Source organism: Bipolaris victoriae (genome assembly GCF_000527765.1).
Source record: "Bipolaris victoriae FI3 unplaced genomic scaffold scaffold_34, whole genome shotgun sequence".
Classification (NCBI taxonomy): domain Eukaryota; kingdom Fungi; phylum Ascomycota; class Dothideomycetes; order Pleosporales; family Pleosporaceae; genus Bipolaris; species Bipolaris victoriae.
In genome coordinates this window covers 92741-119450 of record NW_014575358.1, presented here as the reverse complement: position 1 = coordinate 119450, position 26710 = coordinate 92741, and the positions used below count along the sequence as shown (strand labels likewise).

The 26710-nt window shown below is 52.2% G+C and overlaps 9 protein-coding genes across 9 annotated transcripts; 3 read left to right on the top strand and 6 right to left on the bottom strand.

Annotated features, from left to right (window-relative positions):
* Positions 1-709: 709 nt before the first annotated feature.
* COCVIDRAFT_96966 (hypothetical protein) lies at positions 710-3149 on the bottom strand (the record flags this gene model as incomplete). Its single annotated transcript, XM_014702041.1, has 3 exons — positions 710-2545; positions 2593-2957; positions 3005-3149. 3 exons carry the CDS (start codon positions 3147-3149, stop codon positions 710-712), a joined length of 2346 nt encoding a protein of 781 aa, XP_014557527.1.
* An 882-nt stretch (positions 3150-4031) lies between these two features.
* COCVIDRAFT_15249 (hypothetical protein) lies at positions 4032-4948 on the bottom strand (the record flags this gene model as incomplete). The annotated part of the gene is made up of 2 exons (XM_014701972.1): positions 4032-4676; positions 4730-4948. 2 exons carry the CDS (start codon positions 4946-4948, stop codon positions 4032-4034), a joined length of 864 nt encoding a protein of 287 aa, XP_014557458.1.
* Positions 4949-5168: 220 nt separating this feature from the next.
* COCVIDRAFT_25870 (hypothetical protein) lies at positions 5169-6488 on the top strand (the record flags this gene model as incomplete). The annotated part of the gene is made up of 2 exons (XM_014701985.1): positions 5169-5281; positions 5378-6488. The coding sequence occupies 2 exons, from the start codon at positions 5169-5171 to the stop codon at positions 6486-6488; spliced, it is 1224 nt and encodes a 407-aa protein (XP_014557471.1).
* A 125-nt stretch (positions 6489-6613) lies between these two features.
* COCVIDRAFT_96884 (hypothetical protein) lies at positions 6614-8741 on the bottom strand (the record flags this gene model as incomplete). Its single annotated transcript, XM_014702040.1, has 2 exons — positions 6614-8568; positions 8627-8741. 2 exons carry the CDS (start codon positions 8739-8741, stop codon positions 6614-6616), a joined length of 2070 nt encoding a protein of 689 aa, XP_014557526.1.
* Positions 8742-10657: 1916 nt separating this feature from the next.
* COCVIDRAFT_37009 (hypothetical protein) lies at positions 10658-14978 on the top strand (the record flags this gene model as incomplete). Its single annotated transcript, XM_014702039.1, has 8 exons — positions 10658-11017; positions 11067-11202; positions 11253-11610; positions 11663-11742; positions 11793-12138; positions 12190-12678; positions 13487-13758; positions 13825-14978. The coding sequence occupies 8 exons, from the start codon at positions 10658-10660 to the stop codon at positions 14976-14978; spliced, it is 3195 nt and encodes a 1064-aa protein (XP_014557525.1).
* Positions 14979-16957: 1979 nt separating this feature from the next.
* On the bottom strand, positions 16958-17438 carry COCVIDRAFT_15245 (hypothetical protein; the record flags this gene model as incomplete). Its single annotated transcript, XM_014701971.1, has 2 exons — positions 16958-17390; positions 17422-17438. 2 exons carry the CDS (start codon positions 17436-17438, stop codon positions 16958-16960), a joined length of 450 nt encoding a protein of 149 aa, XP_014557457.1.
* A 1327-nt stretch (positions 17439-18765) lies between these two features.
* Positions 18766-21060, top strand: COCVIDRAFT_96921 (hypothetical protein; the record flags this gene model as incomplete). The annotated part of the gene is made up of 1 exon (XM_014702038.1): positions 18766-21060. The coding sequence occupies one exon, from the start codon at positions 18766-18768 to the stop codon at positions 21058-21060; it is 2295 nt and encodes a 764-aa protein (XP_014557524.1).
* Positions 21061-22335: 1275 nt separating this feature from the next.
* COCVIDRAFT_96973 (hypothetical protein) lies at positions 22336-23000 on the bottom strand (the record flags this gene model as incomplete). The annotated part of the gene is made up of 2 exons (XM_014702037.1): positions 22336-22426; positions 22501-23000. The coding sequence occupies 2 exons, from the start codon at positions 22998-23000 to the stop codon at positions 22336-22338; spliced, it is 591 nt and encodes a 196-aa protein (XP_014557523.1).
* A 1745-nt stretch (positions 23001-24745) lies between these two features.
* COCVIDRAFT_96833 (hypothetical protein) lies at positions 24746-26234 on the bottom strand (the record flags this gene model as incomplete). The annotated part of the gene is made up of 3 exons (XM_014702036.1): positions 24746-25035; positions 25163-26134; positions 26189-26234. 3 exons carry the CDS (start codon positions 26232-26234, stop codon positions 24746-24748), a joined length of 1308 nt encoding a protein of 435 aa, XP_014557522.1.
* Positions 26235-26710: the final 476 nt, after the last annotated feature.

The window sequence follows — 26710 nt, the reverse complement described above, 5'->3', positions numbered from 1 at the left end:
GGAATGAGATGAAGACAACCGAGGCAGGACTACTATCACATGCATGATATAAAAATAGCTCTCGCACGTCTGAATACCGCCCATCAAACAGATTTTGTAGTATCTTCTCTTGAATTTAAATATACTGTATTGAGCCTAACCTGTAGACACACGGCATATCTGTCTGAGCCACTCACCTCTTGCACAGAACAGTGGTCCAATACAAACCGACAAGAACAAGCGATATCAGAATTGTTTACCAGACCTTGTCAGGACTTTAACATGCTAATCAACAACATTGCCTGAACCAACAAACAACACAATCTACCATCTTTTTATGCTCCTACACACCACACACCTACGACCCGTGCTCTTCAGAAGCAAGTAACGAAACCTTAAACTATCAACACCTACACATCAATAATCACAATTCAAGAACCAAACAACAAGACGCATCATCTGCACAGCAACATAACCAATGGTATTTTATACAAAAAACAAGAACCAACTAATTCAATCTATGAACAAGTGCGCAACGTATGGCGCCAATGGGTCAAAAACAACCGCTCAATCATATAACATGCCAAACGTCACCTCTCACTCACTTTACATACATACATACACAATCATGACGCCGGAAAACAATGCAGTTCGCACACATACAAATGTCTGTCATAAGCGACCACTCTTTTTTTCTCTCGTCTCGTTTCATGCAAAAAAAAATCAACAATTAGGAGAACTCAACCCGACTTCCGCCTAGCCTAGCCTGTTTGGCCTGGGCTCTTTCTGCTCTCCGTCTACGCCTGTTGGTGTCGTAGTTGCTAAGGTCTGTCTCGGTACCATGGATTTGAGTACCCGGAGGACTGCTTAGGACAGTATCTACCGCACCCGGCATTGGAGGTGGAGAAAGATTGCTGGGTCCGGGTTGGTCATAAGCTCCGGATGGGCCGGCAGGAGGTGGGGGAATGGTAGCCTCGGGCATGCGCAGAGGTGTCGAGCCTGGCATTGGAGGTGGAGGAGGTATGCCAGCTTGTTGTGCCATTTCCTGCGCTTGCGCCGCTTCCATGGCTTCAGTCCTGCGCCAGCGGTCGCCACCGATACCGCTCAATGAACTAACACTTCCAGCGCGGTTCTTTCGTTGACGATCCTTTTTCCTTGCTTCACGCTCTGCGGCTGCCTCCTCTTCATTGAGTCGTCGCAAAGTAACATGGCGTCCGTCGTTGTGCATCTTGACTTTGACAGATACAGGGGGAGATGCAACATCATCTCTACTGCCTCGGCGTCGATGCTTGGATTGTGAAGCTGCTGAGATGACTGTGCCTCCAGCTGCATCGCCCGCAGTGCGACGTCGTTGATGATGACGGCCTCCAGGGGAGTCGTAAGCTTCTGATCCAGAGTCCGACAAGACACTGTAGACGCCAGCGCGAGGGGGTCGATGAGGGTTCACTGAGGGCGTGACGGTAGATTCCATGGGCGGACGGGCTACGGAGGGTGTGATACCGGTCATATCGCTGTCTGAAAGTATAGTCGATGGAGGTCGTCCTCCCCTGCGCGGGGGAGTGCTATCAGCACCGTACTTTTTGCGGCGTTGGCTGTTCATGCGAGCGATGCGTTCTTCTTCCATGTCTTGCTCCCTCATTTCTTCCACATGCTCGTCCTCCCTCTTCTTGCTGCGTTTGCTCAGAGAGTGCTTGAGAAAGCCGAATACACCAAGAGTAGCAACCCCCTCCTTCAGTCCGTAAGAACGATCCTTGGGCCTCATGTCGGTCTCGTCGCTGAAGCTGGTCCGACTATCGAAAGAGTCTATAGATGTCACACTTCTCGTTTGGCGATGGTTCGATCGTAGGTTGCTTCCAGTCATTGCCGACACTTGGGTATCACGTTCCTCGACACGACGCCAGTCGTCTCTACGGTTTGCTGGAGATCCGGGGGCGCGTCCTTCTTCTAGCCTTGAAATGTCGGTCTGAGTGACTTCAGAAGGGCCCAATCCGCGGCTGTAGCTGAAATCGCTTCCGGTCTCAGTTGGAGGACGCTTTTCTTTACGGTTAAATAGCTTTTTGACAGCGAAAATACCCCCAACGGCAGCTCCAGCTCCGAGAAGGCGATCCTTCCAAGTACTTCCTTTGTTGCGGTCGGCACCGTATTTTTCATCGCTCAGGTAAGATTCCGTAAAGTCAGAAGCGGTGACACGAGAGCGAGAATCCCTTCGGGAGCTGATGGCTGTTCCGCCGTGTCTGCTGCGAGTCCGGCTTCGAGATCTTCCTGAACCCAATGCAGCTAAACCCGCTCCTGCTGCTCCTGCTGCTGCAACCCTTCCCACACCTGGGCCCCTGCTTCGGCGACTGCGTCTGGTACTGTACGAGCGATCGGTTATATAAGTGCTACGATCGTCAAAGTCCAATTCTGGCTGGCTCCTGTACGACAGGATAAAGTAGAGGATCACGAGGATAAATGTCCAGACGGCGAAGAGTATAAACAGAACCAGTGGCGATCCGTACAAGGTTAGACCTAGTGGAACCTGCGCAATTCCGAGCAGTGCAATGGCTCGTCCTAGCCATTGGTGAATCTGCAGGTGTCAGTAATGAGTCATGCTACTATCTGTTGTATACATACCATAAGCGTAAGAGGAATCTTGTATCTCTCCTTGCCTTTTTCTAGTCTGTGGATAACCGAGCCACCGAAGGCTTGGACGACGACAAGAGTGTACAAGCCTACGCCGATGCCATGATGCGGGTTGGTTAGAGACCTCTCAAGACCCACGGCTTGGAAGGCACAGACAATGGCAGCAGTCGAGAGGAGTACCGCGGAGACCTGCAGCCAGATGTGGAATCGCAAGGCAGTACGCGGGTTCCGGTGGTAGAAACTGGCCATAAAAATGGCAGCAGGGATTACGAATAAGAATGTAACTACTGCTAGTACGCCGTGAGCGGTTATGAGGGCCTTGTAACCAGGCATGTTACGAAAGCGATTGCCCATGCCTAAAAGGTTAGCTTCGTCGCCATGTCTAATAGCATACTATTCGTACCATTCAAGCGCGTTGTCTCAAAGTTCAGTCCCTGCAGATTGGGGAGCAAGAACGTGTTGCGCTGCGAGTCCCATGTTCCGTCTCCGACATGCATGGAGCCCGACGAGTAGACACTCGTCCCTGGGTCCGAGAGTCCATTGGACATTGTGTTAGGAAGATTCCTCGAGTCAAGGGTCAATTAGACGGTCCAACGGTCTGGTGGTGCCGCGATGATGGACGCGAAAGCTGCCGACTGTGGGCGGCTTCAACGTCAAAAAAAAGATTGGATAGTCGCTATAACAATGCGCGCATGTAGCAATGAACGGGAAGCAAACTGTCGTGACGTCGTTACAGGCGTAAGGGGAGCGAAGGGAAGCTTCGCGCCGTCAAAATGCGGAGGCTGGTTGGGGCCTGAGGAGTTGGGTTCTGAGCGTGTCCGGGTGGACAGCTCGCCTTGGTGGGGTGAACGTCAGCTCGCGATGGTGAGCGAGAGTCGAGGTCGAGTACACAAAGGGTCTCCGGGTATGCGGTTAGGGTTTAACAAAGATGTTTCTGGAGAGCTGCAGGTGTCCTGGGACATGGGAAGCGGTAGCAGCCAGCTCGACGAGACCGCCGGGCCCAGCCGCCTGCATGTTTATGAGTTTTTTTGGCCGGGCAACGTAATCGATAGGTGCATAGCGGTGAGTGGCTGGGGCCGGCCAATCACAGCGCCCAACCGCCCCTGCCCCAGCCGCCTGATTACCGTTCCAAGCGACGAGCCGGCTCCCGAGATGCTTTAGCCCCCATGGCCGCCCTTGGTGCGCGATGCGCTGGCAATGAGGCGAACCGCTACTATGATGATGATGTCGTTGCCGTTGCAGCGGCATCTGTAGGGCCACCAGCTGCCTTGTTAAATACTCGAGCCACAAGGCTGCTCGACTACAATACCAATGCGGAAAAAAAGACAAAATCAACATTGAAATCAGTGGTATCTCGAGTGCTCGTCCCGTGTCCCTACACCCATAACGCCAGCACAGCCACGCCAATCCCATGCTTGCTTGTGAAATCCTCACCCCTCTACCTCTAGCATTTCCTTTAGCGCCTTTTCAGATGCCCGGAGCCACCTGCCTCGCTCCTCCAATTCGTCCCCTATACCACCGCCCTCTTCCCTCCTCCTCTGAGCTTCTCTGGCCGCCGCTACCGTTCCTTGCTTTTGTGTCTCCAGTGGCCTCAACTCACGCTCCAGCTTCTCCAAATCTCTACCTCGGTTCGGAATAGTGGCCTGGAGACTGGCAATCTGTGCGTTGAGAGCTGCAAGCTCTGCTTCTCGTTCGCTGAGCACTCGCTGAGTCTCAGGAAGCGGGAGAGCAAGCTCGGGATTGGTTGAGGCTGGCGCTTGTTCGTGCTTCAATCGTTCAATGTTCGCCTCCAGCCCTTCAATTTCGGTTGGAAGAGACTCAAGCTGTTGCGTCCGTAACTGCACGCCCTCGTAGCGTATCGCGAGCTCCTTGCCCTTGTCTTCCAACTGCTTCAAGATGTCGGCCACCTCCAGCTTGCGCTTCTTGAGCTCTGCTTTCAGGCCCAGTATCTCCTTCTCCTTCTCGTCGTTCTCGTGAGCGTCAACGAGACGAGGCGGGTTCTCAGTGATGCTGCGCAAGAACTTTTCTTTGGTGACTTGTTCGACATAACTGAAGCGGAGTTTGCTGAATAGTTCCTGTCGTCGTGATTAGACCCCACTCAAGACAAATTCTCAGACCCCCTGCCTACTTTGTAATGTAACAAATCAGCTTCGAGGGCTGCAGGATGTGTGTCGCTATTCTGTTCGCTATCCTCAGATGCTGCAGAGTTGCGCTTCTTTCCAGTTTGAGGGAGATCTTTTGGAGCCAGTGTCTCCGCAATGGCCAGGAGCTTGAGTGACTGTGATTGCTGTAACTGTTCTAACGCTGATGCTGGTGTCGGAACCGCAGACTTTCTTTTGGGACCCATTTTGCTTGCTATATCCTGTGTTCTAGAGTATGAAGGAATTCAAGTGTTTGTTTTGGCGACGGTCGCGGCTGGCATCTGATGGCAGATTTCCCCGCGGCAGTTACCGCATGTAGACTAGTGTTGTTCGTTGGAATGATCGCACATCATTCTCCAAGCATCTCAGGAGCTTTGATCTTTAGCAATCCTCGCCCTTTTCTGGTCACCAAGACCACCACGAATTATGGCGAAGAACATAGACGACGACGAATATGTTGCAGAGCTACTGAAGCAAGACGCAAAGAACGCAACAAAGAAATATGAGCTTGTCGGCATCGATGCCTTCAACCCTAGGAGGTGCGTTCCAAGCCTGTGTGCCAGTCATGGCGTTATATGAGCGTTGAAAGTACAACAACACTCTCTATCCAGATGGTCAATGCTGACTTGTCTTAGAGCAAATTCCAGCGCCCCAAAACCGAACAAGAACTTCTTACGAAACATCATCCGTCAAACCGACCGTCACAATGCAGCGCTGCTTGCGAAAGAGGCGGAAGAGTCTCGTGCGCGACTGAGGACGATGAACCGTGAGCGCAAAAGAAGAGAGACGCACCATGAAGAGGAGCAAGAAAGAAGAGCTCCGGGAAGATTGACTCCAGTCCCAGGGGATGTTGATATCACAAAAACACACTCTGATAGACGGCGTGACCATAGTGAGGACGAAGACAGGCATAGGAGACGACGAAGAAGTAAAGAGCGGGAATCTTCCAAGAATACTTCGCCCCACCGACACCGAGACAGAAAGCGCCACAAAAGGAGATACGACAGTGATGACGAGAGGGATTCTTCTCGGCGGAAACGTAGACGGTCAAGGTCACCTCACGACAAGGCTCACAGGCACAGAGGAAGCGACTCTGATGAACGGAGGTCACGGAGGAGAGACCGCGAAGAGCGCAGACACAGAAGACGAAGGTCATACTCTGGTACAACTTCACAATCCCGATCACCACCACCTCGACACTATGATCGGCATGAAAAACAGCACAAACATAGAGGACGCTCTCCTAGAGACACCGAAAAAAGCTCCGAACGTAGATCTGATCGGTACAAAAACCGCCCAAGCTCCAAAAGGCATGCCGCTTCCCCAGCATCTGATTCCGATCCTCTCGAAGCCATTGTCGGCCCGCTTCCGCCATCTTCCGAACCCACGGTACGCTCCAAAGGCCGCGGCGCTTTCAAACCAAACTCTATGGGTATCGAATCACGTTTCTCGTCTACCTACGACCCTAAAGTCGACGTCCGTGCGGACTCTGATAATGAAGACGACTGGGGTGATGCTTTAGAGGCGCTGCGTGACCGCGCACGCTGGAAGCAACAGGGCGCCGAACGTCTCAAGTCTGCGGGATTCACAGATGAACAAGTGAGGAAGTGGGAGAGAGGAGAAGGACAGAATGAGGAGGATGTGGTTTGGAAAGGAAAAGGAGAGGCTAGGGAGTGGGACCGAGGCAAGGTACTGGATGAGGAGGGAGACGTTGAGCTGAAGGCCGATTTTGGACGATTAAAGTAGGTAGTTTGCAAAGGATGAGTCTCCTCTTTTGGCCATGCGAACACCGCTTCATCTGTATATATTTAATAATACATTACGACTCGGATTCAGTGGTTAAGTTTATACAAGTATCGTTCTCCACCCCCTCAATGCGCAGAATCCTTCTCTCCTCCCCGCCCCTCAACCCTCATATTTCCCTTTGTCTCCTGCGAAACCTTCCCCCTACCCGAACCTCTTAATTCTCGCAACGAAACAGGTGGTCTCGCCCTCTTAGCCTTACTATCCCCCAGACTTATCCTAAGCATCGCCCTCTCAAGCGTCGTAGTCAATCTCTGAAGCAGCCACTGCGGCTCGGACACGTTGCCCATGAGCGGACTACGGAGGCCAAGCCAGCTCCAGCGCTGCTGCTTGCTATCGCCTGCAGACCCGATATCGGGGGCTTCGCCGTCGTCGTAGTGGGTATGGGCGTGGGGCCGCCGGTGGTTCGAGGCGTCGCTTTCGCTCTGGCCGATTAGGTGTAGGTAATATTCCCATTCGTGGTATTCGTATTGCTTGGATGGCTCTGTCTCGAGATCTTTTATAAGGGTGCGGATTTCTTTTGCGAGGACGTAGTGGTAGAAGTGGGTGTCTAATTCAAGATTGTCATCGTATTGGCTTGCTTCCCTTTCTTTGTCTCCAAACTCTGCTTCTTCGGCGTATGTTGTTAGTCGGTCTTGAGTGTAATGCTTGTGTTCGCTTGCAGAATCGTCTTGGTAGGCTTTCTTGTCCCACTTGCCCTTCTTGATTCTTGTCCATCCAACCTTGAGTGCAGCACTTAAGCCTTCTTCATCGGGTAAGACAGTGAGGGAGCCAAGCCAAATCGTGAAGTCTTTGAAAGCTTTGATGACCGTGTCTCCCATGTTGGAGATGAGAATAGTAAGGGTAGGGACCGCGACCAAGCTCCAGAATACCATGAAGGCCTTGCCGGCATTGCTTTGAACGACATAGTCACCGTAACCAATCGTCAGGAGTGACACGTATGCGTAGTAGAGGGAGACAAAATAGGAGAATCCTTGTGGTTCTTCTGAGTACCAGAACACCAGAGCTCCCATGAACCAGAGCATTAACGCCGCAGCTGTTGACAGTGCCAAGGCAGTATACCTTCTCTTCCTTTCAGATAATTCTTGCACACGTCGCATAACGCGAAACTCTTGCTCACGTCTTTGCGATTCCTTCAAGCCCCTTGAGCAAAACCTCACTTTTTCGAAAAGCGAAATACGTATCGTCTTCGTTTCCTCATCAATCGACTCCAGTACCTTCTGTCTCTTGACTTCTGTGAACCGAGCCGTCATCTTTTGTTTCCCATGCTCGAGCACAAGTGACCTAATGGATCCGATTACCAGACCGACCGTTACTAGCCCTCCAATGGCGTATGGAATCAACAAAGAGCGGCCCGTGTGCGTTTTTGGCACAAACTCTCCGCCGAATCCCATAGTAAGCAGTGTGAAATTAGCCCAGAAGACTGCGTCCAAAAACGCCCAGTTTTCCACGTAAGAAAATATTAGAGCTCCTATGAGGAGATAACACACAAAGGCAATGGTCTGTAGCATCAGCGTCCGCTGACTAGCTGTGAGCCGGAACTCGCGATCATAATGCCCAGTGTACGCTCCAAAAGCCGTAAACATCATCAAAGACGCGATGATAAAGTAAACTCCAGCCGCCATAATCGCATAGTAAAAAGCCTGACTCAGCGCATGTTGTTGCATAGGCTGAATACGAAAGACCGACGACGAAGCCACTCCAACCAGCGCTATGAGCAGGAAGCTAGCCATGTAAAACCCAATGATGGTAATGGGTTGCGCAATAGCGAATTTGAGTCTTCTCGACATGTTGAGCAGTAGACTAGCATTTGCCGATAGGGCAAAAACGAGGGATACCGAGTTCACCGCAATGAGCCATTTCGGATCTGCGATTTTGGTTCCGTGGGCCTCGTCGCTGCCAGGTGGGATGTATACGCGCCACTTTTCAACCAGGGCGCAGATGGACATGCCGTTTGCAATTGGACCAAAGGTTCCCGCTATGAGTGGACTTGCTGTAGATGCAAACCACCATCGACTGTTTACTTGATTAGCCCAAATTAAACTATGAATACGTAGTCATAATAATACTGGTTACATAACTTGGATCAAGATACTCCCGTTCCTCGCGTTCAGCTTGCTCATCTTCGGCCTGTATTTTATTTTCGACATCCTGGGCGGCTTCTTGCGCCGGCTCATCGAGCCCGGGGTCGTTCATGGTTTGGAGGGGTATATCGGATTTTGGGGTTGTTTTTCTGGGAATCTGGGGGATTCCAGATGGGTGGGTACCCCAGTTGAGATAAACAAGATCAGCTGCGAGGTCGCGTGCACGAGCAAGGAGGCAATGACGTAGGCATGAGACATGTTAAGCCAGCCACATCCCTTTGTGTATAACATTACATGCAGATCAACTTAGTACCAAGAACTATCTACTGTTCGAATTTCTGAGACCACGGAAAGGATTTTTTGGGTTTTAGCGCAGAAGAAGCTTTGAAATTCCCTCTTTCATTGACTACTGCCACCAATTTTCGAGCGATTGTATCTAACCATTTCAGATAGCTGTCCGTATCATTCCATACAACTAATTTTTTTTTCAACTCTAACAGCTTCTATGTAAACCCGGCCGTTTGACTTGTTTGTTACACAGGGTTGCGATATACTTATCTCAGTCTTGGTTAGGGCGAGCCAGTTACGAGGTATGCTGTGACTTTTGTCTAGCGATTCGGTATAGTGGCATGCGCTAGAACAGCGGGGTTTAACAACAACTCATCTGTATTGCTATAGACTGACAAGTAATATTCTTGTTAAGTAAGCTAGTTAATAAAAAAGCACAATTCAAGTTGACTGTAGCGAGAGTACTAACGAAATCCATCTATCCTTATCTCCTTATTGCTTCCAGCCCTGTTATCGGACTCCTCATCTGTTATCACAGATCTATCCTGCCATCACTGACGGCACTGCCTTGACGTGATAGCACAAAACGTGACCTGTACGCTCCGCGATGATCATTACCTTCTGACACAAACCTCTGTAAGCCACGATCTCCAACCGTGCCTCTCTTGCTTTCATATCCGGCATCAATGAGAGACTCCTTCCTGTTTCTTGTTGGATTGTTTTCTACTTCATTTTCTGGGTGGTTCTTTGGTTAGCCTTCTAGTTCGTTTTCTTGTTTTTTTGCTCGTTTTTTTTTGAGCTAGCTTTTGAGCTGATTGGATTGGAGGAGATTCTAGCGTTTATTACGTGACTAGACGCTATCTGAATACTACGGAGGCTCCCGATATATTGGCATAGCTGTGCAACTAATGAGCATAGAGGTTCTCGGAGCTAATTAGATCGCATTTCTTTGTGTACGAAACCCCCTTGGAGGCTGATTGTAGGATACAGCTAAAGTTGGAACAGAAATTATATTGGCCTGATGGCTGCCTAGACTACAGGATGTATTTTCACTTTGGATGCTATTCCCAGCTTCGACCATTATCGCTTTGAGACTACCCAGGCCTGCAATGTACTTCTGCGCTATTCGTAGGCCTTGGTACCCTTGTTGACTTGTATTTGGTAATAGCCATATGCTACTCGTCAGGGCTGTACTGTTGAGCAAGTATTCCGATTCTTACAGATGCATATTGACTAGTGATTATGCCGCTTGTCACGCAGTGCCGGCAGGGGGGACGCTCTCGCTGCATGAAATAACAGAAGAACTTCCATGATACCCTCAGTGATCTCATAGCATAGATCGGCATCTGAAAACACTCACGTATCATCCCATGACCCTATTCTATAGGCATGCGTATGATAAATGGTTGCATTCTTCAGTTCTTCATTGCTCGTGCTGAAAGTTGCTTCCCAGAACCTCAATGCCCACCTATCCGGCACACGACGACTACAGACCATCCGTATCTATCTCACTTCACCTAAAACTCTCTCACCTGTCCCCGTCGTCGCCGTCAAGGTCTGCAGGTAGGATCGTGCCAAGCCACGCGGTGACGCACAGTGCCTGCCATTTCAGTATGCATTGAGCAAACAACCGTTTGCAATCTCCTACTCACCTCACCTGAATCACAAAACACTTCTTACCTGTCTCTCAACTACTGTCTTGCTCTCAGCACCACCACTACACTACCTACCATTGCCAACATGTCTAAGAAAGATCCGCCTGAGACCGTTGCTGGCGCTGCTGCAGACCGCGCGGAGCAGCTGGCAAAAGATCTCGCCCGTGCCAAAGAGGCTGGATGGACCAACCCAATCCCCTTCCAGTATGATACTGTCGTCGGCGGCACGCCTGCTGCAGACGAGACTCGCGACGCCGCTCCCTGGCTGTCCGATGCCGCCGTCTATCAGTGGGATGATGAGTTTGGCGATGTCGGTGAGCCCAATCCTGAGCTGGAGAAGATGCTCTTCCAGGATGAGTATCTGCAGCGTGCCGGCAGTGCGATCAGCGCTCTCTCATTCGAAGTCACTGTTCAAGGCCCTACCAAGATCAACCCTGTTCGCAACGTAAGATACTCATTCTCACTTCAATAATCTGTACTAATCATTGGCATAGTTTGAAGATGCTGGTCTGCACCCGGTCATGCTTAAGAATGTCAAGTTGTGCCAATATGGTGCTCCAACTCCTATCCAGTCGTATTGTATCCCAGCCATTCTGACTGGGAACGACGTGGTCGCTATTGCGCAAACTGGTAAGTATCGTCGGCATTGCGTTACTCGAAACATCACTGACAGTGCCCAGGATCTGGAAAGACTGCTGCATTCCTGATTCCCATCCTCTCAAAGCTCATGGGTAAAGCTCGCCAGTTGGCGGCACCTCGACCCAACCCAGCCCGCTACAACCCTCTTACAGACCGGGTCCGTGCCGAGCCTCTGGTATTGGTTGTGTGTCCTACCCGCGAGCTCGCTACTCAGACGTTCGACCTGACTCGTCGCCTGTGCTACCGTACAATGTTGCGCCCTTGCGTTGTGTATGGAGGTGCTCCCACTAGGAATCAGCGCGAGCAGCTCGAGATGGGCTGTGACATCCTGATTGCCACTCCAGGACGCCTCATGGACTTTATGCAGAACAACAATCTCCTGTCGCTCCGCCGCCTCAAGTACGCTAACTAGATTACTTTTCATGGAATTTATGCACTGACAAGCTAACAGGTTCACCGTCGTCGACGAAGCTGACGAGTTACTTTCGAGCGGCTGGGAGGAAGCCATGGAGAAAGTGTTCTCGGGTGCTGGTATGATTTACCGACTCTTTTACTTTTCTATTTGCTGATGATTGTTGCAGACGTCAACTCCGATGCGGATCATACCATTGTCATGCTCTCTGCCACCTTCTCTAAAGCTGCTCGTAGGCTTGCCAAGGAGTACATGGAAGAAGCCTTTGTTCGAATCAAAGTAGGAAGGGTCGGCAGCACTCATCGCAACATCAAGCAGGAGATTCGCTTCGTTGAGGAAACTGATAAGAACGAAGCGCTCTTCGATTTGCTCTTTTCTGGTGGCCCACAGCGTTCCCTCATCTTCGTCAACACCAAGTACAAATGCGATAAGGTCGACGACTTTCTGTACAACAAAGGCTTGCCCGTCACTTCAATCCATTCAGATCGCACTCAGCGTGAGCGCGAGGATGCTCTGTAAGTACTCACTACCTAGCTGAGATGAACTGCTACTAAAAGTATAAATAGTCGTTCGTTCCGGACTGGCCGTTGCCCTATTCTGGTCGCCACTGGTGTTACTGCTCGTGGTCTCGATGTCGCCAACGTTAAGCATGTCATCAACTACGACCTACCCTCAAGCCAGCACGGTGGCATCACTGAGTACGTTCATCGCATTGGCCGCACCGCGCGTATTGGCAACGAAGGAAAAGCCACCTCATTCTTCAACGACGACAACAAGGATATTGCTGAAGATATGGTCAAAGTTCTCATCGAATCGGGGCAGGAGGTGAGCGACTTCCTTGAGGAGTTCAAGCCTCAAAACCCGTCGGCGATTGAGTGGCATGATGGCACTGACGACGAGTCTGACGATGGCCTTGGTGGTGGTTTTGGCGGAGAGGCTGGCGGATTTGACGTTGGTGCCACCTTTGGTAACGATGCAGCTGCTGGCTTTGGTAGTGCTGGGGGGTTTGATGGTGAGGGCTTCTCTGCAGATGCTGACAACAAGGTTGCATCTTGGTGAGCTATCCAGAGGTACCATGTAGCTTGCGCACTCTTCGACTGTGCTCGATAGCTATATCGATGCGGCTCATTGCTGACTGTACTTGATGGGCTCATGGTTAAGGCTTCACGGCATGGTGCGGTAGCAGCATCTCTTTGATGGAGATTTCACAAAGGGATTTCAGCAGGAGCGGATCATGGGATCATTTGTGGGAAGGAGACTATAGTAGCCTGTCCACGTAGACAAAATGTCAATTATATGTGGAGAAGCTGATGAATGAGCTATGTGTGATTGTGAGAGTTCAAGGATGAAAGAAGTGTTTTGTTCGTATCTAGCCACCAAAAGGTGGGTAGTAGATGCAGAATCGTGAAGCTCCATTGGTTGTAGGTGTATTTGCAGTGTGGTCAGGTTAGATACTAGTCAATTCTAGGAGACGGTTGGGACCACATAAAATGCCAAAGGGGGTCCACTTCTGATGAAGAAGTTGTGCTCTGCCTCGGCACTACTAGACATCCTTGCAAAGCTTCACCCGTTGAAGCTTTAGCCCAGCTAGCAGGGGCATGGTAAAGACTACTATTGATAATTCCCGCCTTGCAATGGCGATTGTGGATGACATGGCTCATGAACTGACGTCACGAATCCGCCTTTCTTCAGCGCGCTCAATCTGGGCAGCTGGGACACGCCATGCTTCGCCTCTCTACGTCGTACGTAGGCGACTGCTCACTCAGCACTCGCAGCGCACCTTTTCTCGCCGTCGGACGAACCTCGCGCAGCATGCTCTGAGCATCGCGCAACTCATCCCTATGCGGCCACGACGATGGGCAGCTTTTGGCACTCGATCGCGTATTTTTTCCGGCTCCCATTCCACATCCAATGGCGGACGGCGCTCGTACAACTCCCGCGCTTCGTGCCGTTATCCATCCTGCACCTGACGTCGCCGAAGGGTCCGCATCCATTCCTGATTGCGCTACCGAGCCGCAAGGGACATCTCATCTACGCGTACACGTTTGTGCCGCCGGCGCCGGTGGATGCGGATGCTGAGGGTGAGCAGCAGCGGAAAGAGACGGGCGAATGGCATGTACCGGTTGTTTTGGACTGTGTGTAGGACCCGTGTACCTCAGGATGCTTGTGGCAAGTGTGCTGACTCTAGGTGCGTGTTGTAGTGCATGGAGGCGGCTTCATCATGGGCTCGCCGCTGGAACAGGCACCGTATGCATCAATGATGTCGCGTGAGCTGGGGGCCGTGGTGCTGAGCGTGTCGTATCGCATCGGACCGTTCCACCAGTTCCCCGCGGCGATTCACGATGCAGAGGATGTGCTATCTGCGATTCTAGATACGAGCGGGACATCAGAAGCAGGCAAGGTCCTGCGGCAAGAGGTGCAGAGATACTACTCCATGGTACGGACGAATGTGCTGGAGGGGAAGAACAAAAAAGAGCCGGTTCTTCCACACATTGAGCATGTCACGGATATGGTGCTTGATCCCACACATCTGGCGATATCCGGTTTCTCAGCCGGAGGCAACATTGCGCTCAACATGGCGATATCGGTTCCGCCCTGTCCGCAGATGGGAATGATGGAATCACAAACACTCGGGCCTGCGGGTCACGATTGCATGTCACCGACGCTCCCGGCAAACCGTAGAGCAACAATCCTAGACGATCCATTCCAATCATGGCCATCGCTCCTCCCACCACCCGAAGTGCAACCGCGACTGCTCCCACTGCTACTGTTCTACCCGTCTCTCGACGCACGGCTGCTGCCCCACGAACGCCCGCGGAAGCCCATGCCCAGCGCGCTCAAACCAGACGACCACCACGTTGAGAAGCCAAGACAGCCAGGTCTGTTCTCTATCTTGGGACCAACGTACCTGCCCAAGAAACTACGGGCGCATCCTCGGGCTAGCCCTGGTCTCAACGACCCAGAGCATATCCAAAAGAATGCAGCTATTTTCCTTGTGCTACCGGAGAAGGACTCGCTAGCGGTGCAGAGTGATGTGTGGGTTGACAAGCTGAACAGCAGCAATTGGACGGGCCCCGTACGCTTTGGCGATGACCGAGCAGGTGATTGGGACGGCACGACGGGCGGTGATGATGATGATGATGGCGAAGGCCAAGAATCGAGCTCGAATGCATGTTCCAATGCCAAGAATGGCGGACTGGAGATTTGGCATGCACCGGGTTGCAGGCATGGGTGGACGCAGTTCCCCAATTCCTTTGTGCCGGAGCATGAGGCACGTGAGCGCGAGGCGGTATTTGCACGGACAGTGCGATTTGTGAGGGAGAAGTGGGAAAGGGAGTTGGTACTGGAATGCTAGGGGCAGGGGGTTAGGTAGCATGCACATGGGGGGGTAAATGTAAGTAAGGCATGTAGGAGGTGAGAGCTAGGCACGATAATGGGGTGGGCGATCTTTCTTACTACAGGCCTCGGGGAAGTGCGTCGTGGGGCCATGGGGGTCTGTGTGCGGGGGGGGAAGGGCGAGGAGTTGAGGGTAGGGGAGGGGATATGGATAGATGGATGGATGTAGGGGTTTTCTGGTACGGTACATCGGTCTTATTTCTGTTTGACTCTGACATGTGAAACGAGGTTTGGAAGGGATAATGCATGGATGTATGGGGGGGTTGCAACTGGGATTTCGCATGAAATATACTATTAACTAGTCTTTTCTGGGGCCCATGTACCTGCAAATAGTAAATCTATTGTTCTTCACTTGTTATATAACCCCCTGTTTTTGGGGGAGACTCTTTCATCATCAACTCAATATTAAAACACATGTATACCAATTCAGAAATAGATTTTTTTTCCCTTCACATCTGTGTGTATGTATGTGTGTGTGTGTCATTATACATTTGTTAGTGTTGAAAAATATTCCATTCTTGACAAGAAAAAGTTGCGTTGTGTGTGTGTGTGTGTGCACGTAGTTTTGTCTATGGTGGTGATGATGGTTGTATCCGGAACTTTGCCGACCGATTTCCAAAAGAAAAAAAGGGGAGATGAGCAGGAGAAAGTCACAAGGACGCAACACTGAAAGCCAAACTTTGTAAAAATGTCAAAAGGAGAGAAAAGATATAGAGTTTTGGGGGGTAAAGGACTTGGCGGGACTTGGCTTTTTGTCCGAGTCTCATTAAATGAGCGGACTTGAGCGGACGGTTGTGCGGGCAAAAGTTTAGATATTGCCAAGGAAGGGATGATCATTTGTTTATTTATTTATTTGGGAGATAAGGGGGGGGTAAAAGGGAAATGTTATTTTGGTACGGACTGGCGAGTGGTTGTCGGGAGGGAGCGGATAACGAGTTGTGTTTTGGAGGCTAATGGTTTTAGGTTGAAAGAAGGCGAAGTGTTTTGGGGAGTAGGGAAGATGGATGTTTGGATAATGAGCGACAGAAGGTCTGTGCGCGCGTATATTTTGTGGTTGTGTTGACATGTGGCTAGTGGAGGGTGTAGTGTAATTGCTGGATAGGAAGGAACGTGCATGTGTTTTGCTGGCTTTGCTTGTTTTGTGTGGCATGCATTCTCATGAACTGTATTTGTTTGTTTGTTTGTTTGCACTGTTTACCTGTTGAACAAGATGATGGTGCTCTGGTCTGCACATAAACACAACGTCCGACCATGGTTGCAGTTGCGTCAGGAGCACTTTGATCCGTGCGCCAAAGGGAAATACCGTGTGGCTGAGCAGGGAAGTATGGCGACGCTTGAGACGGCATTCTGCTGTAGCATTCGAGATTTGGTTGGTGGAACAGGGATAGGTGACGAGCTACTCCACACTTTTCTGCTGTACACGTGGGGCTATGCATGCTGACGAGTGGAAGGTAGTAGTAGTCTTTTATTTTTGCAGCGAGAAGCGGAAGCGGACATCACGCGTGAGCAAGAGACATAGGGTGATTATGATGATGACAATGACGACGGTTCATGTTTTGTCTTTGGCTTTACGTCATGTTGCACCGGGGTGCTGGTCGGGGATTGCCAGGGCATTGGAATGAATGCAGCGCGTTATTTCGGGGCGGCTGTCTGCAACGAGGAAGCCGCGGTTGTAGCCGGGTGTATCAAGTACCGCCCCATGTGCGTTTGCTCTTACGTGGGGTAATAAGTACTACTGCGTACATACTTACTGTCCAAGTATATGCACACACGCGCGCGCACACGCACACATTCATATGGACGGCTTGGTAACGCAAAGTACAAAATAAAGAAGAAAAATGTCCGGTCAGGGCTGCAGCGGCTGGCAGGCAAGGGCGATGTCAGAAGAGGCATGTGCAGCCAAGTGCAGTGAAGATGCAGACCAGACGGATGAATGGATCATGGACGGAGGAGGGGTCGTGGTGGTGTTGGACAGCGAGCGTGAGAGCGGCAGGCCAAGTGTCCCCGCAAGCCGGTTGGGGCGCTTGCTTGTGAAAATTGGCAGCGGCGGCAAGGATGAAAAAACACGGATGCGCCAAACAAAACCTCCCCCACGCTGCCCCAGACTCCATCGAGCCCTACGGCCGGGCATGTGCTGTGCTGTGCTGTGCTGCCCTGCAACTGCAACTGCACCACACGGCAATGCGCCTTGATGCACGGCGTGCGAGGGCTCAGCTGGACAGGACGACCTGGTTGGTCAAACGACAGCCCGGCGGCTTTGGACTTGTCAGATGATGGATCCCCAAATCCAGGGACTTTGAGGGCGCATCCATGGGCCTGCCAGGGAGCGGTGAGTGGCAGCGGTGAGGTTGCGCTGGTGGAGTCCGTGTATCTACGTACATAGTAACTAAGGTTGGTTGTACATGCTACATCCAGACATACGGGTCCTCTGTATGCATCTACTACTCTAGAGCCGAGCTTCAAATACGAGCAACGGGGCGTGTGCAGAGTGAGGCATTTGCATTTGGCCCTCCAGTCGACGCATAGACATGCACCCACTCGAGGCCACCATGCACGTGTTTGGCGGAGACGACACAGCGGAGTCGTCAAGGAAGAGGCACATGCTGACGCTGCCCGCAATTCAGGGTCTTGCTGCTGCTGCTGCTGCTTCGACGACAGACGACGTCAAGTCTTCCGACATGGGCGGCCGAAACACTGACTTGCGCAATGCAATTGCGTTTCGCGCCTGGCGGTGCCCTAGACAGCGTGAGACGGCGCCATCTGCCAATGCTTGCCGTGTCTTCGACTTCGCCAGCACGCACACGCACACAACGGCCACTGTAAGCGTTAAATTACAGGCGCGCCGTGCGTCCCAGCCATTAACTGCGCTACCAGAAAAAAAGTCACTATTCTTGCCAGGCCAAAGCGGCACAGCCAAGCCGAGCACTGGCGTCCCCTACCCACTGTTTCTCTCTGCCAACCCCAAATCGGTGCCGAGACGCCATTGCACATCAAATTCCTTTCTCTCCCCCTCCCACCCCCCTTCACTGCGCTCCGACTCGCCCGTCCGCGCCGCTACTGTCGCAGCTCTCAAGTGCGCATAAGTCGTCTGACTTGACGGCCTTCTGCCACCTTTGTCCACGCCATCTGCCAAGCCCCATTTCTCTTAGCAACCGCCTGTCTACGGCCCCCATCCACCAACTACGGCCCGTCGCCACACGTCGTCGCCCTGGGTTTGACCTCGTCACTAGGTACCCCCTTCCCTCTCCACACTGCCTGACACTGCCTGGTTCTGATACGTCTTCTAGCTCGTCCATTGTTCCAACCCCCAGGTTCAACTTTACTCTTCTCCACCATGTTGCTTGAGATATTATAACACCGTCTCCTTGGGGCGCCCCCCCACACTTTCGTCCAACCTGCCATTATAGTCTCCGCTAGCACACACTCACACACACACCTCTTCTACTACTACTACTACCACCACCACCACCACCACCACCACGCGTCTGTACAGCCTGACGGAATTCTACGCCTTGGTTCGGCCGCTTTTTTCCAACATTTCCACCATCAACGGCCAGCCTGACAAACCTCATCAATCATCGCATCACCACCCAGACGTTTCCTTCACACCACATCACCAGACCTATTTCTGCTTTCATACCCCAAAAGTCCTTTGACAGTCCATTAGTCAGCCTTAGAACCTCATGGCCAACGACCAGGATCACATAAGCAAACAAGGCGCACTGCAAGTAAGCACGCCACAGACCATGTCTGCTACAGCATCGCCACCCCTCATGACTGCCGAGGACGAGACCATGGGCGACCTTGATGAGCCGCCCGAACCCCGCGCGCAGCGCCCTACGCCCTTGGTACTCCAAAACACCACAACCGCGTCCTTTACAAAATCAAAACCCGTCTGCGACCGCAAAGAATCGTTGCTCACCTCGGCCCTCAAATCGGGATCTACTACTAGCTCCCCTGTTGACAGCCGGTCCGACGCGAGTCCAGTCCGCGGCATGTCGTGCATCTCGACATGGAGCAACAACAGCGGTACTACTGATCTTACAAGTGACGGGGGCTTCACAAGTCCTGGCACTCGACCCTGCACACCTAGCCCTCCGCTCCCTACAGTATCCTTTCACGGCATGTTGCCCATGTTCAACAACAAGCCATTGGAGCTACCAATCTCAATCGCTTCCCACGATGGCGAAAACACTGTTCCAGTGCACAAGGTTGCGCCCCCACAAAATACCGAGCAGAACATTGAGGCAGTTCTCGGAAGGAAGAGACGCATCATGTTTGCATGTGGCGCCAAGGAGGAGAAGAAGAAGAAGCCAGAAGAGGAGGTTGCCTCGAAACAGGCTCCTGCCGCTGCCGCTATCCCTGCCTCAGAAGAGCCTCCAAAACGTGTCAGCACCATCAAGTTTGCGTGCCCATCCAAGCCTTCAGAAGAAGCGCCTCCAAAGCCTGTCGCAGCCAAACCCCGTCGGATGGCCAGCCCGGCCCCACCACCACACCGGATCCTTTCGTCTCCCAAAGCAACCCAAAAAGTCCACCGCGACTCTGACTCGACAGTCCGTAACAATTCACCTGTCAGCGTCCGGAAAGCACGCCCAGTCGACCGGACCCGCCGCTTGAGTGCCAACTCCGATCTAGCTCGTTGTGAGGCATACCGCTTCCATGAGTTTGCTAGCTCGGAAGAGGAGGTTGAGGAGTGGACTCAAGAAGTCACTTGCCACCGAAGCAGACTAACAGTCCAAGACACGCTCAAAATCGAGAACAACCTACGCAAGCTAGGCGAGGAGGTTGCAGAAGAGGAGGCGATCGAGGAAGAGGAAGATGAAGAAGATGAAGAAGACGATGACGACGACAATATCGAAATGGACGACGATGATGATGACGACGACCTGCTTGATGAAGACCACGATGATAGTGATGCGCGTAGCGAAACCACTGACGAGGGCTTCCAGACGGATGACGAGAACGGATTTGCTGGCTCCGATGACGAAAGTGATGCAGGTTCCGACTACAATTGGTGGGCCCCTGGAGCATCAACCGCTGCGACATCGGTGGAGCACCTGGAACAGCTTCGCCTAAAGCCTACCCGCACCGTGTCTGAGTCGTCAATTGGATCTCTCGAAAGCCGAGATGGCCTCAAGATCATGGACAAACCACCAAAGCGGAGGAAGTCGAGGCCGGTCAACATCCGTGTTCCGAGCCCCGAGTTACCCGACAGCACCGACTTTGTTTGTGGTACCCTCGATGAAGATAGGCCGGCAGAGGAGGCATACATGTCGACATTAGAACGCCGACGTGCCGCCAAGCACAAGCCTACTCCACAAGACATTGATCCTACCTTTCCCACATCGGATCCCGAGCTTCCGGATGACGAAGAGGACGAAGTCTCTGAATGCGAGAACCGAGCCTCAGAGACCGACCACCTGATGATGCATGGTCGCATGGACCCGGATGCCGACTTGCGCGGTCGCCGCAAAGACATCAGCAAGAAGCGTTCACCTCTACCTTCACCAAAGCGCCTGCGGTCACCGCCGCCCGCCAAGCGTGCCGTGCATCGCTCTCCACCGCCACGCAAGCTGTTTGGCAATTCTCCCAAGCGGCTGCATTCCCCTCCACCCACTCGCCGCGGCTCTGTCAACCCCTTGGCTGCTCGCCAGCGTAGCGACATCTCGATACGCTTTGGCGGCATTGCCGAGAGACCTGTGCCTACCGTCTCTGCCTCTGTCCCACGCACGTCCATCACCATGAGGAATCCATTTGATCTTGAGGAAGAAGATGACGATGCCGCTGACATGCCTGTGCGCCGAGCCATTGACATCAAGGTCGGGCTCGAGAAGAAGAAGCAGCGCCGCAAGGAGAAGCTGTATAGAAAGCAACATCGCAAAGGCACAAAGGAGAAGCGGCCTGCCCCTGGTCGTGGTGCAGAGCGCATGCGTGAGATGGGATTGGCCGTTCATGCCTACAAGGGCAAGAACAACGGCTTCCAGCCTTTCCAAATTCGCCGCGCAGCAGATGAGGAGGATACATATGTACTGTCTGCCTAGATATAAAGGCACTTTGGGTTTGGGAAACAGGGGTTTTTTTTTCTCTTTCTTTTCACATATAACTTTCGTTGTACATGTGTGAGGACCAGCGCCGCCTGGCCAACGTAGCCGGCACACTTTACCTGTCTTCCTTGTTAGGTGGATTGTATATGTTACCTTGAACATGTACATTTTGCACCCAAGAGGGGAGCTTGTTGGTCGCTGGTCCCACTGGTTTTTCTTCTCTGAAGAGGGTCTCCTGAGGGATTGACTTCTTTTTTTTCTTTCTTCCCCTTCTTCTTCTTTTTCGAGCGCTTAGATTTGGGACGAGTATAGTAGATATGGACTGCTTCTTCTTTTTGGGTCTTCTTGTTACCTAAGCATTTTTTTTCTGGTCTCCACTGTGCGGTTTGGTAACACACTGTTTATAACATCATCTTTTTCAGTCGTCGCATTTTCTCTTGATATGGTCGTGTCTACTTTTTTTTTAAACTTATCCCCTCGCGCTGTTTCGTTTACTGGGAGTTGAGAAAAGGAGAAAGGTCTTTTCTCCTCCTGCAGATTGTGCATAAACGTGTGGTTCTTGAAGTTTTGTTCCTCTTGTCTTGCATCCGTGTTTTTTTTTTTGATATCTCGAGCGAACTTGTTCCCATGCATCTCTCTCTCTCTCTCTCTATATATATATCCAAATCGAATTCATCATACGTTCACACGTTAATACCTTTTTTTATCCAACAATATCATCACATTTCGTGCTTCTCCACGTCTTCCAACACTGCAATGTCGATCGAGATGTACAAAGGAACTTGGTATATTGTAGTAAATCCGCTTTTTATCGTACATGATGGAATCTCTCATACGCAACCCTGCCAGGCTACATAGTATGCCTTGTGGTATATATCCCTTGTACCCAATCCTAATCCTAACTGTATCATTCCTGTTTTTCTCCACCGGTGCGTAGAAATGGTTGACCCCCTTTCCCCCCCCCCCCTTCTCCCGTCTAGTAAAGAAAAGGTTGGTGGTAAGTATGCAGGACGACCGGACACCCGATATCCCGTGTTGGTGGAAGGCAAGACCGGTTGGAAGTGTCCATGTGATGCCGAAAAGTGTGTTGTATGGCGGGCGGGCGGACGGTGGGTAGGGTGGTGCTGTATCGGGTCGCCGTGTTCCACATCGAACCGGAGAACCCAAGGGCTGGTTGCGTGTAGTGTGTTGAAGTCATATCGTCGTATGCATTTGACTCCTTCTCCAGAGCCAAAATGCTTCTTTCATCTGTCCATGCAAATTTCGCCATCTTCACCTCTGCTCGGGCATCAATCCATCGCACTCGACCGTCAACGCCTTCTCTTCTCCCTCGAGTCGAATGCCGCGTGTCCTCGTAAAGCACCTGTTGATAATCCCGTTAGTTCTTCCCATCCCTCTCCCAAAGAAAAACAGCGATAAAGGGGAATGAAAACTTACACAGTCCAAAGATACTCGGCAACAAGATAAGCGACAAAGAATACCATGAACAACCCCAGCACCGTGCCCACATAATGCACCTCAGCCCCCATCATACCCACGCCATCCTCCCAGCGCTCCACCCTCTCAACATCATCTTCAAACCCGCAAATCATGCGATTCTCACTGCGTACCTGCTCGGCCGGGTCGAGCGGGAGCGTCTTGCCCTGGTGGACGGCATCCAGGATACTGGGGTCTAAAGGGGTGGGGATGGCGAGGACTTTGGCGATTGTGGCGGAACTGGCGAACTGGAGTTTGAGGTCGTTCGCGGTGGCGAGGGAGAGGGCGGCGTCCCAGTCTAAGGTTAGGAGCTCTTGATAGGGGCAGTGGGTTGGTGCGGTGCTGGTGGAGAAGGTGAGGCAGCGGCATTGGAGGTCCGAAGTGTGGTGTGTGGGGGTGTTTGTTGGAGCGGCGAGGGAGGAGGCGAGGAGGAGGGTGAGGGTGGTGAGTGTGCGGAACATGGTTGATGAGAGTAGGTTGGAATAGTGGTTGGTATTGGTGTTTTTATTTTCGGCCTCCGAGTGGGAAGGTGAAAGAGTGGATAAGGTTGAGTAGAAGTGAATGTTGTTGGACAGGAATGTCAAGACGGGTGTATTATAGGCTGACTGGGCTTTTGCGTGGTACAGTGGTGATAGGGACAGGTCGAGAGTGTCTAGAGGCGGGTTAGTGGCTCCTATTCCGGTGTATATATCTCTTTCTGTTCGACTGACGCACTGGGTGTTTAATGACAAAAAGGAAATGTCTCGATTAGGTGCCTGAGTGAGCGGGGTTGGTCCGTAAGTCAAGCCACAGGCAAGTGGATGATGGGGAGGGGATCACGATGCTTTAATCAGGCAGCATGGTGAGATGAGAGTGGACGGGGCCAATAGGCATGTGGCTAGGGCACCGGTGTAGTTTGGTTAGGTGCGTGAATTTACTACAAGGTGGCCGTGAGCATATGCCCGTTGTGGCACAGCCTCACCCGGCTTTCGGGGCCTTGTACGGAGGGCCATGTCCGCTCTAGCCACTGTGCAAATGGCGCTGTAGTACCGTGTTGTTTCGTACAAGCGACTCCCCCTTGTCGCGCGTTTGTGCTGACTGTGTGCATGCCGGGATCTACGGCTAGGATAGCCACAGTACTGGCGTAAAAACTTGCAATCATCGCGGGTAGCCCATCGATGCATGTCCCCAAAGCAGCAGTGTTCCCGTGGAGCGGGAGCGTATAGACTGTTCCAAGGATGCCGTCATTTCCGTGGATGGTGTCGTGGGTGTGTGTGAGGGACAAAGGGGACGACTCCTCAAGCTAACGCAGTCGCAGGGACATGCCCGCAGCGAGCGTATAGGCCCAACCCCGGAACAAGCCTCGACGTGTCATTGGGCCCGTCCAAACAAGCTTCGGCGGCGCACGTCAAGGCACATCAAGCCTGGGCGAGAGAGGGGGCCTGAACATGGCCATCGACGACGCTGGTCGCGGCACAGCCTATGAACTTGTCGGCGGCGTATGTCCATATACGAGCCCATCATGAACCACCCCACTGTGCACATGAGCGCCAGTGGTATCATCGTACGTAAATCCACTCTAATCCATCATTACAATCGTCGTAGACGCGCCCTTTGAACGCGTCATGCTTGCGGCATATTACGAGATCCGAGTCGCGAATAGCCATCACACCACAACTTGGCCAAAACGTCATGTCATCGCCGAGACTGTCATGATCAACGCAGCAAGCACAAAGGCGTTTCGAGGAAACACAACTCGACTTTGAGCCACCGCCCCTGTCCTTGTCCAACGGCAATAACGAGGGGACATCTCCCGTGCCGCTATCATGCAAAACTTCAGGTCGTGACCCTGCAATGTTTCAACAGTCCATGGAAATTGACCCGCGCTTGTATTCAAAGCCACTGGGAGTTAACTGAGCTCACTGAACCCAAAAAAAACCCCCTTCCTGCATAAAGCAATACATAGCCTAAACGATAAACGCGAACCCGTAATAAAAAGAAATCTTCCCGTAGCCCTTGATTCTCAATCTCCAGTCTGTCCTGCATCTTGTGACCCTGCTCTTTCGGCGCCGGCTCGCTCACGGAGGCAATCTCGGATCCGGGAGTCTTGATTTCCAGCCGCCCACTGCACATCCGCATCCACATCCACATCCCCTTCCCCCTCGGCTGCTTCCGTCATCGTAGTCGTCGTGCAAACACCAGACAACCACTCCTCCACCTTGCGCCTTCACTGTTCCTCCCGCCCCTCCCCATACCCCGTGATACCGCCTAGCAGCCCGCCAACACCGCGCCCTACACCCCCAAGCGTGCTTCCAACACCGCCAATCACATCCCCCTTTCCAAGCTTGTTTACGCCATCACCCAGACCCCCCGTGATGCCGCTAACAGCATTATTAGCGCCTTTACCTACATTCCCCACCACGCCACCAACCGGTCCTCCAACTGTGCTTCCTAGCCCAGCCAGCCCATCACCAACGGTATTCCCGAGTCCTTTGCCCACACCCGTGACGGTATTGCCTAGTAGTAATCCCAAACACATTAGCCCACAATCAACCATTTTGCCCGGAAAAACAAAAAGAGGAAGGAGAAGAAAGAGATGTGAACGAAGAGGAGGAAAGAAAAAGAAAGAAAGAACAAAACATACCAACACCACTCGTAGCCCCCGCAACAGTCCCCTTAACATCTCCCCTCCCCAGCGCTCCTGTAGTCTTACTCACTGTCCCCTGAACCCCCTTTGTCGCACTCCCAACCGTATAATACGCATTATCCACCGCGCCCGTCGCCGTCTTGCCCACCCCATCTGTCACATGTTTCACCGGCTTGCCCACGCCCGCAGGCAGCCTATCCAACCCCTTTCCCGCAACCCCCGTGACGCCATCGACGGTCCTGTTGACGCCTGCAGTCGCCGAATCCGTAATCGTGTTTAGCGTCCCCGTTGTTGTGCCTACGGTTTTATTGAGCGTGCCTGTGGCGGTGTTGATGGTTTTGCCAATGGCGCCGGGGGCGCGTTGGGGGACTTGGTCGTGGCCTGGGGGTGGATAAGCTTGGAGTATGGAGAGGGGGGTTGGGTAGGTACCGTCCGGGTTCACCTTGACTGGTGTCTTCTTGACGGTCGAGGTCTTGTTTCCTATGCTGGTAGGTGCCTTGACGGGCGTGGCTTTTGCGGGGGTAGAAGTGCTTTTGACGGGTGTGCTTGTTGTTGTCTTTTTGATGGTGCTTGCGGGCTTGGTGTCTGGTGTGTCTGCAGTTGACTTCTTCCTGGCGGGCAGGGGTTTGATGGTACCAAGAGGTGTGCGTGTGCGGGCGGGCTTTGACACCTCGCTGACGCTCGTTTTGCCTGCTGTTACTGGTGCCTTTTTCACCGCTGGTGTGCTACCAAGCTTCTTTGTAGCCGCTGGTGTAGTCGTTGTCTTTGTCACATTAGACGTAGGCGTGCCAGCCGCATTGAGCTTTCTAGGAACCCTCTTCACAGGCGTACCAGCTGGGCTCGTTGTGTCTGTAGTCACCGCTGATGCCTTCTTAACAGGGGCGGCTTTGGTTGCTGGCTTCACTGGTGTCGCTGTCGTGGACTTCTTCGCAGTCGGTCCTGCGACTTTGGAGACGCTTCCCACGCTCGCTGTAACCCTCATCTCAGCATCTCAGCATACTTGTATCACGTTCGTCAGCTTACATTGGAGCGCTGCGTTCTGCTGCTTGATTTGATCCAAGGCGGACATGATGCGTTTGATGGACTTTTGGATGATTCGAAAAGGATTAATGCATTAAAGATGCTACGGATTCTACTCTCAACCTGCCCACTTTAGAGCTGGATCTAAATTATGTTTCTAGGTACTGCTGTTGTGCCACCTCCTACGTCATGCCTTCTCCTCATCCCTGTCGTTACAGAGATGCCAATGTGGCCCAGGCTGCGGAGAGATCCTGTTTTCGCGGACACGGGACGATCATCGTGGCGGAGCCCAGCCCGTTTGGACCCTTGCCCTTGCCATCTCTGATTAGATTGCAACACCACAGTACAACCATCTCACACACCACATGTAAAGTCAAACAACGCCGTCTTCGCCAAGCAGAATAGCACTACAACCTCCACTAGTAGTCCTAGAGTAGTCGCTCGCCTCAACCTTCACCTAACCCAAAGGCCACTTGCGTCACACCACTCACATCTTCACACAGAACAACATTTTGCTTTTTGAAC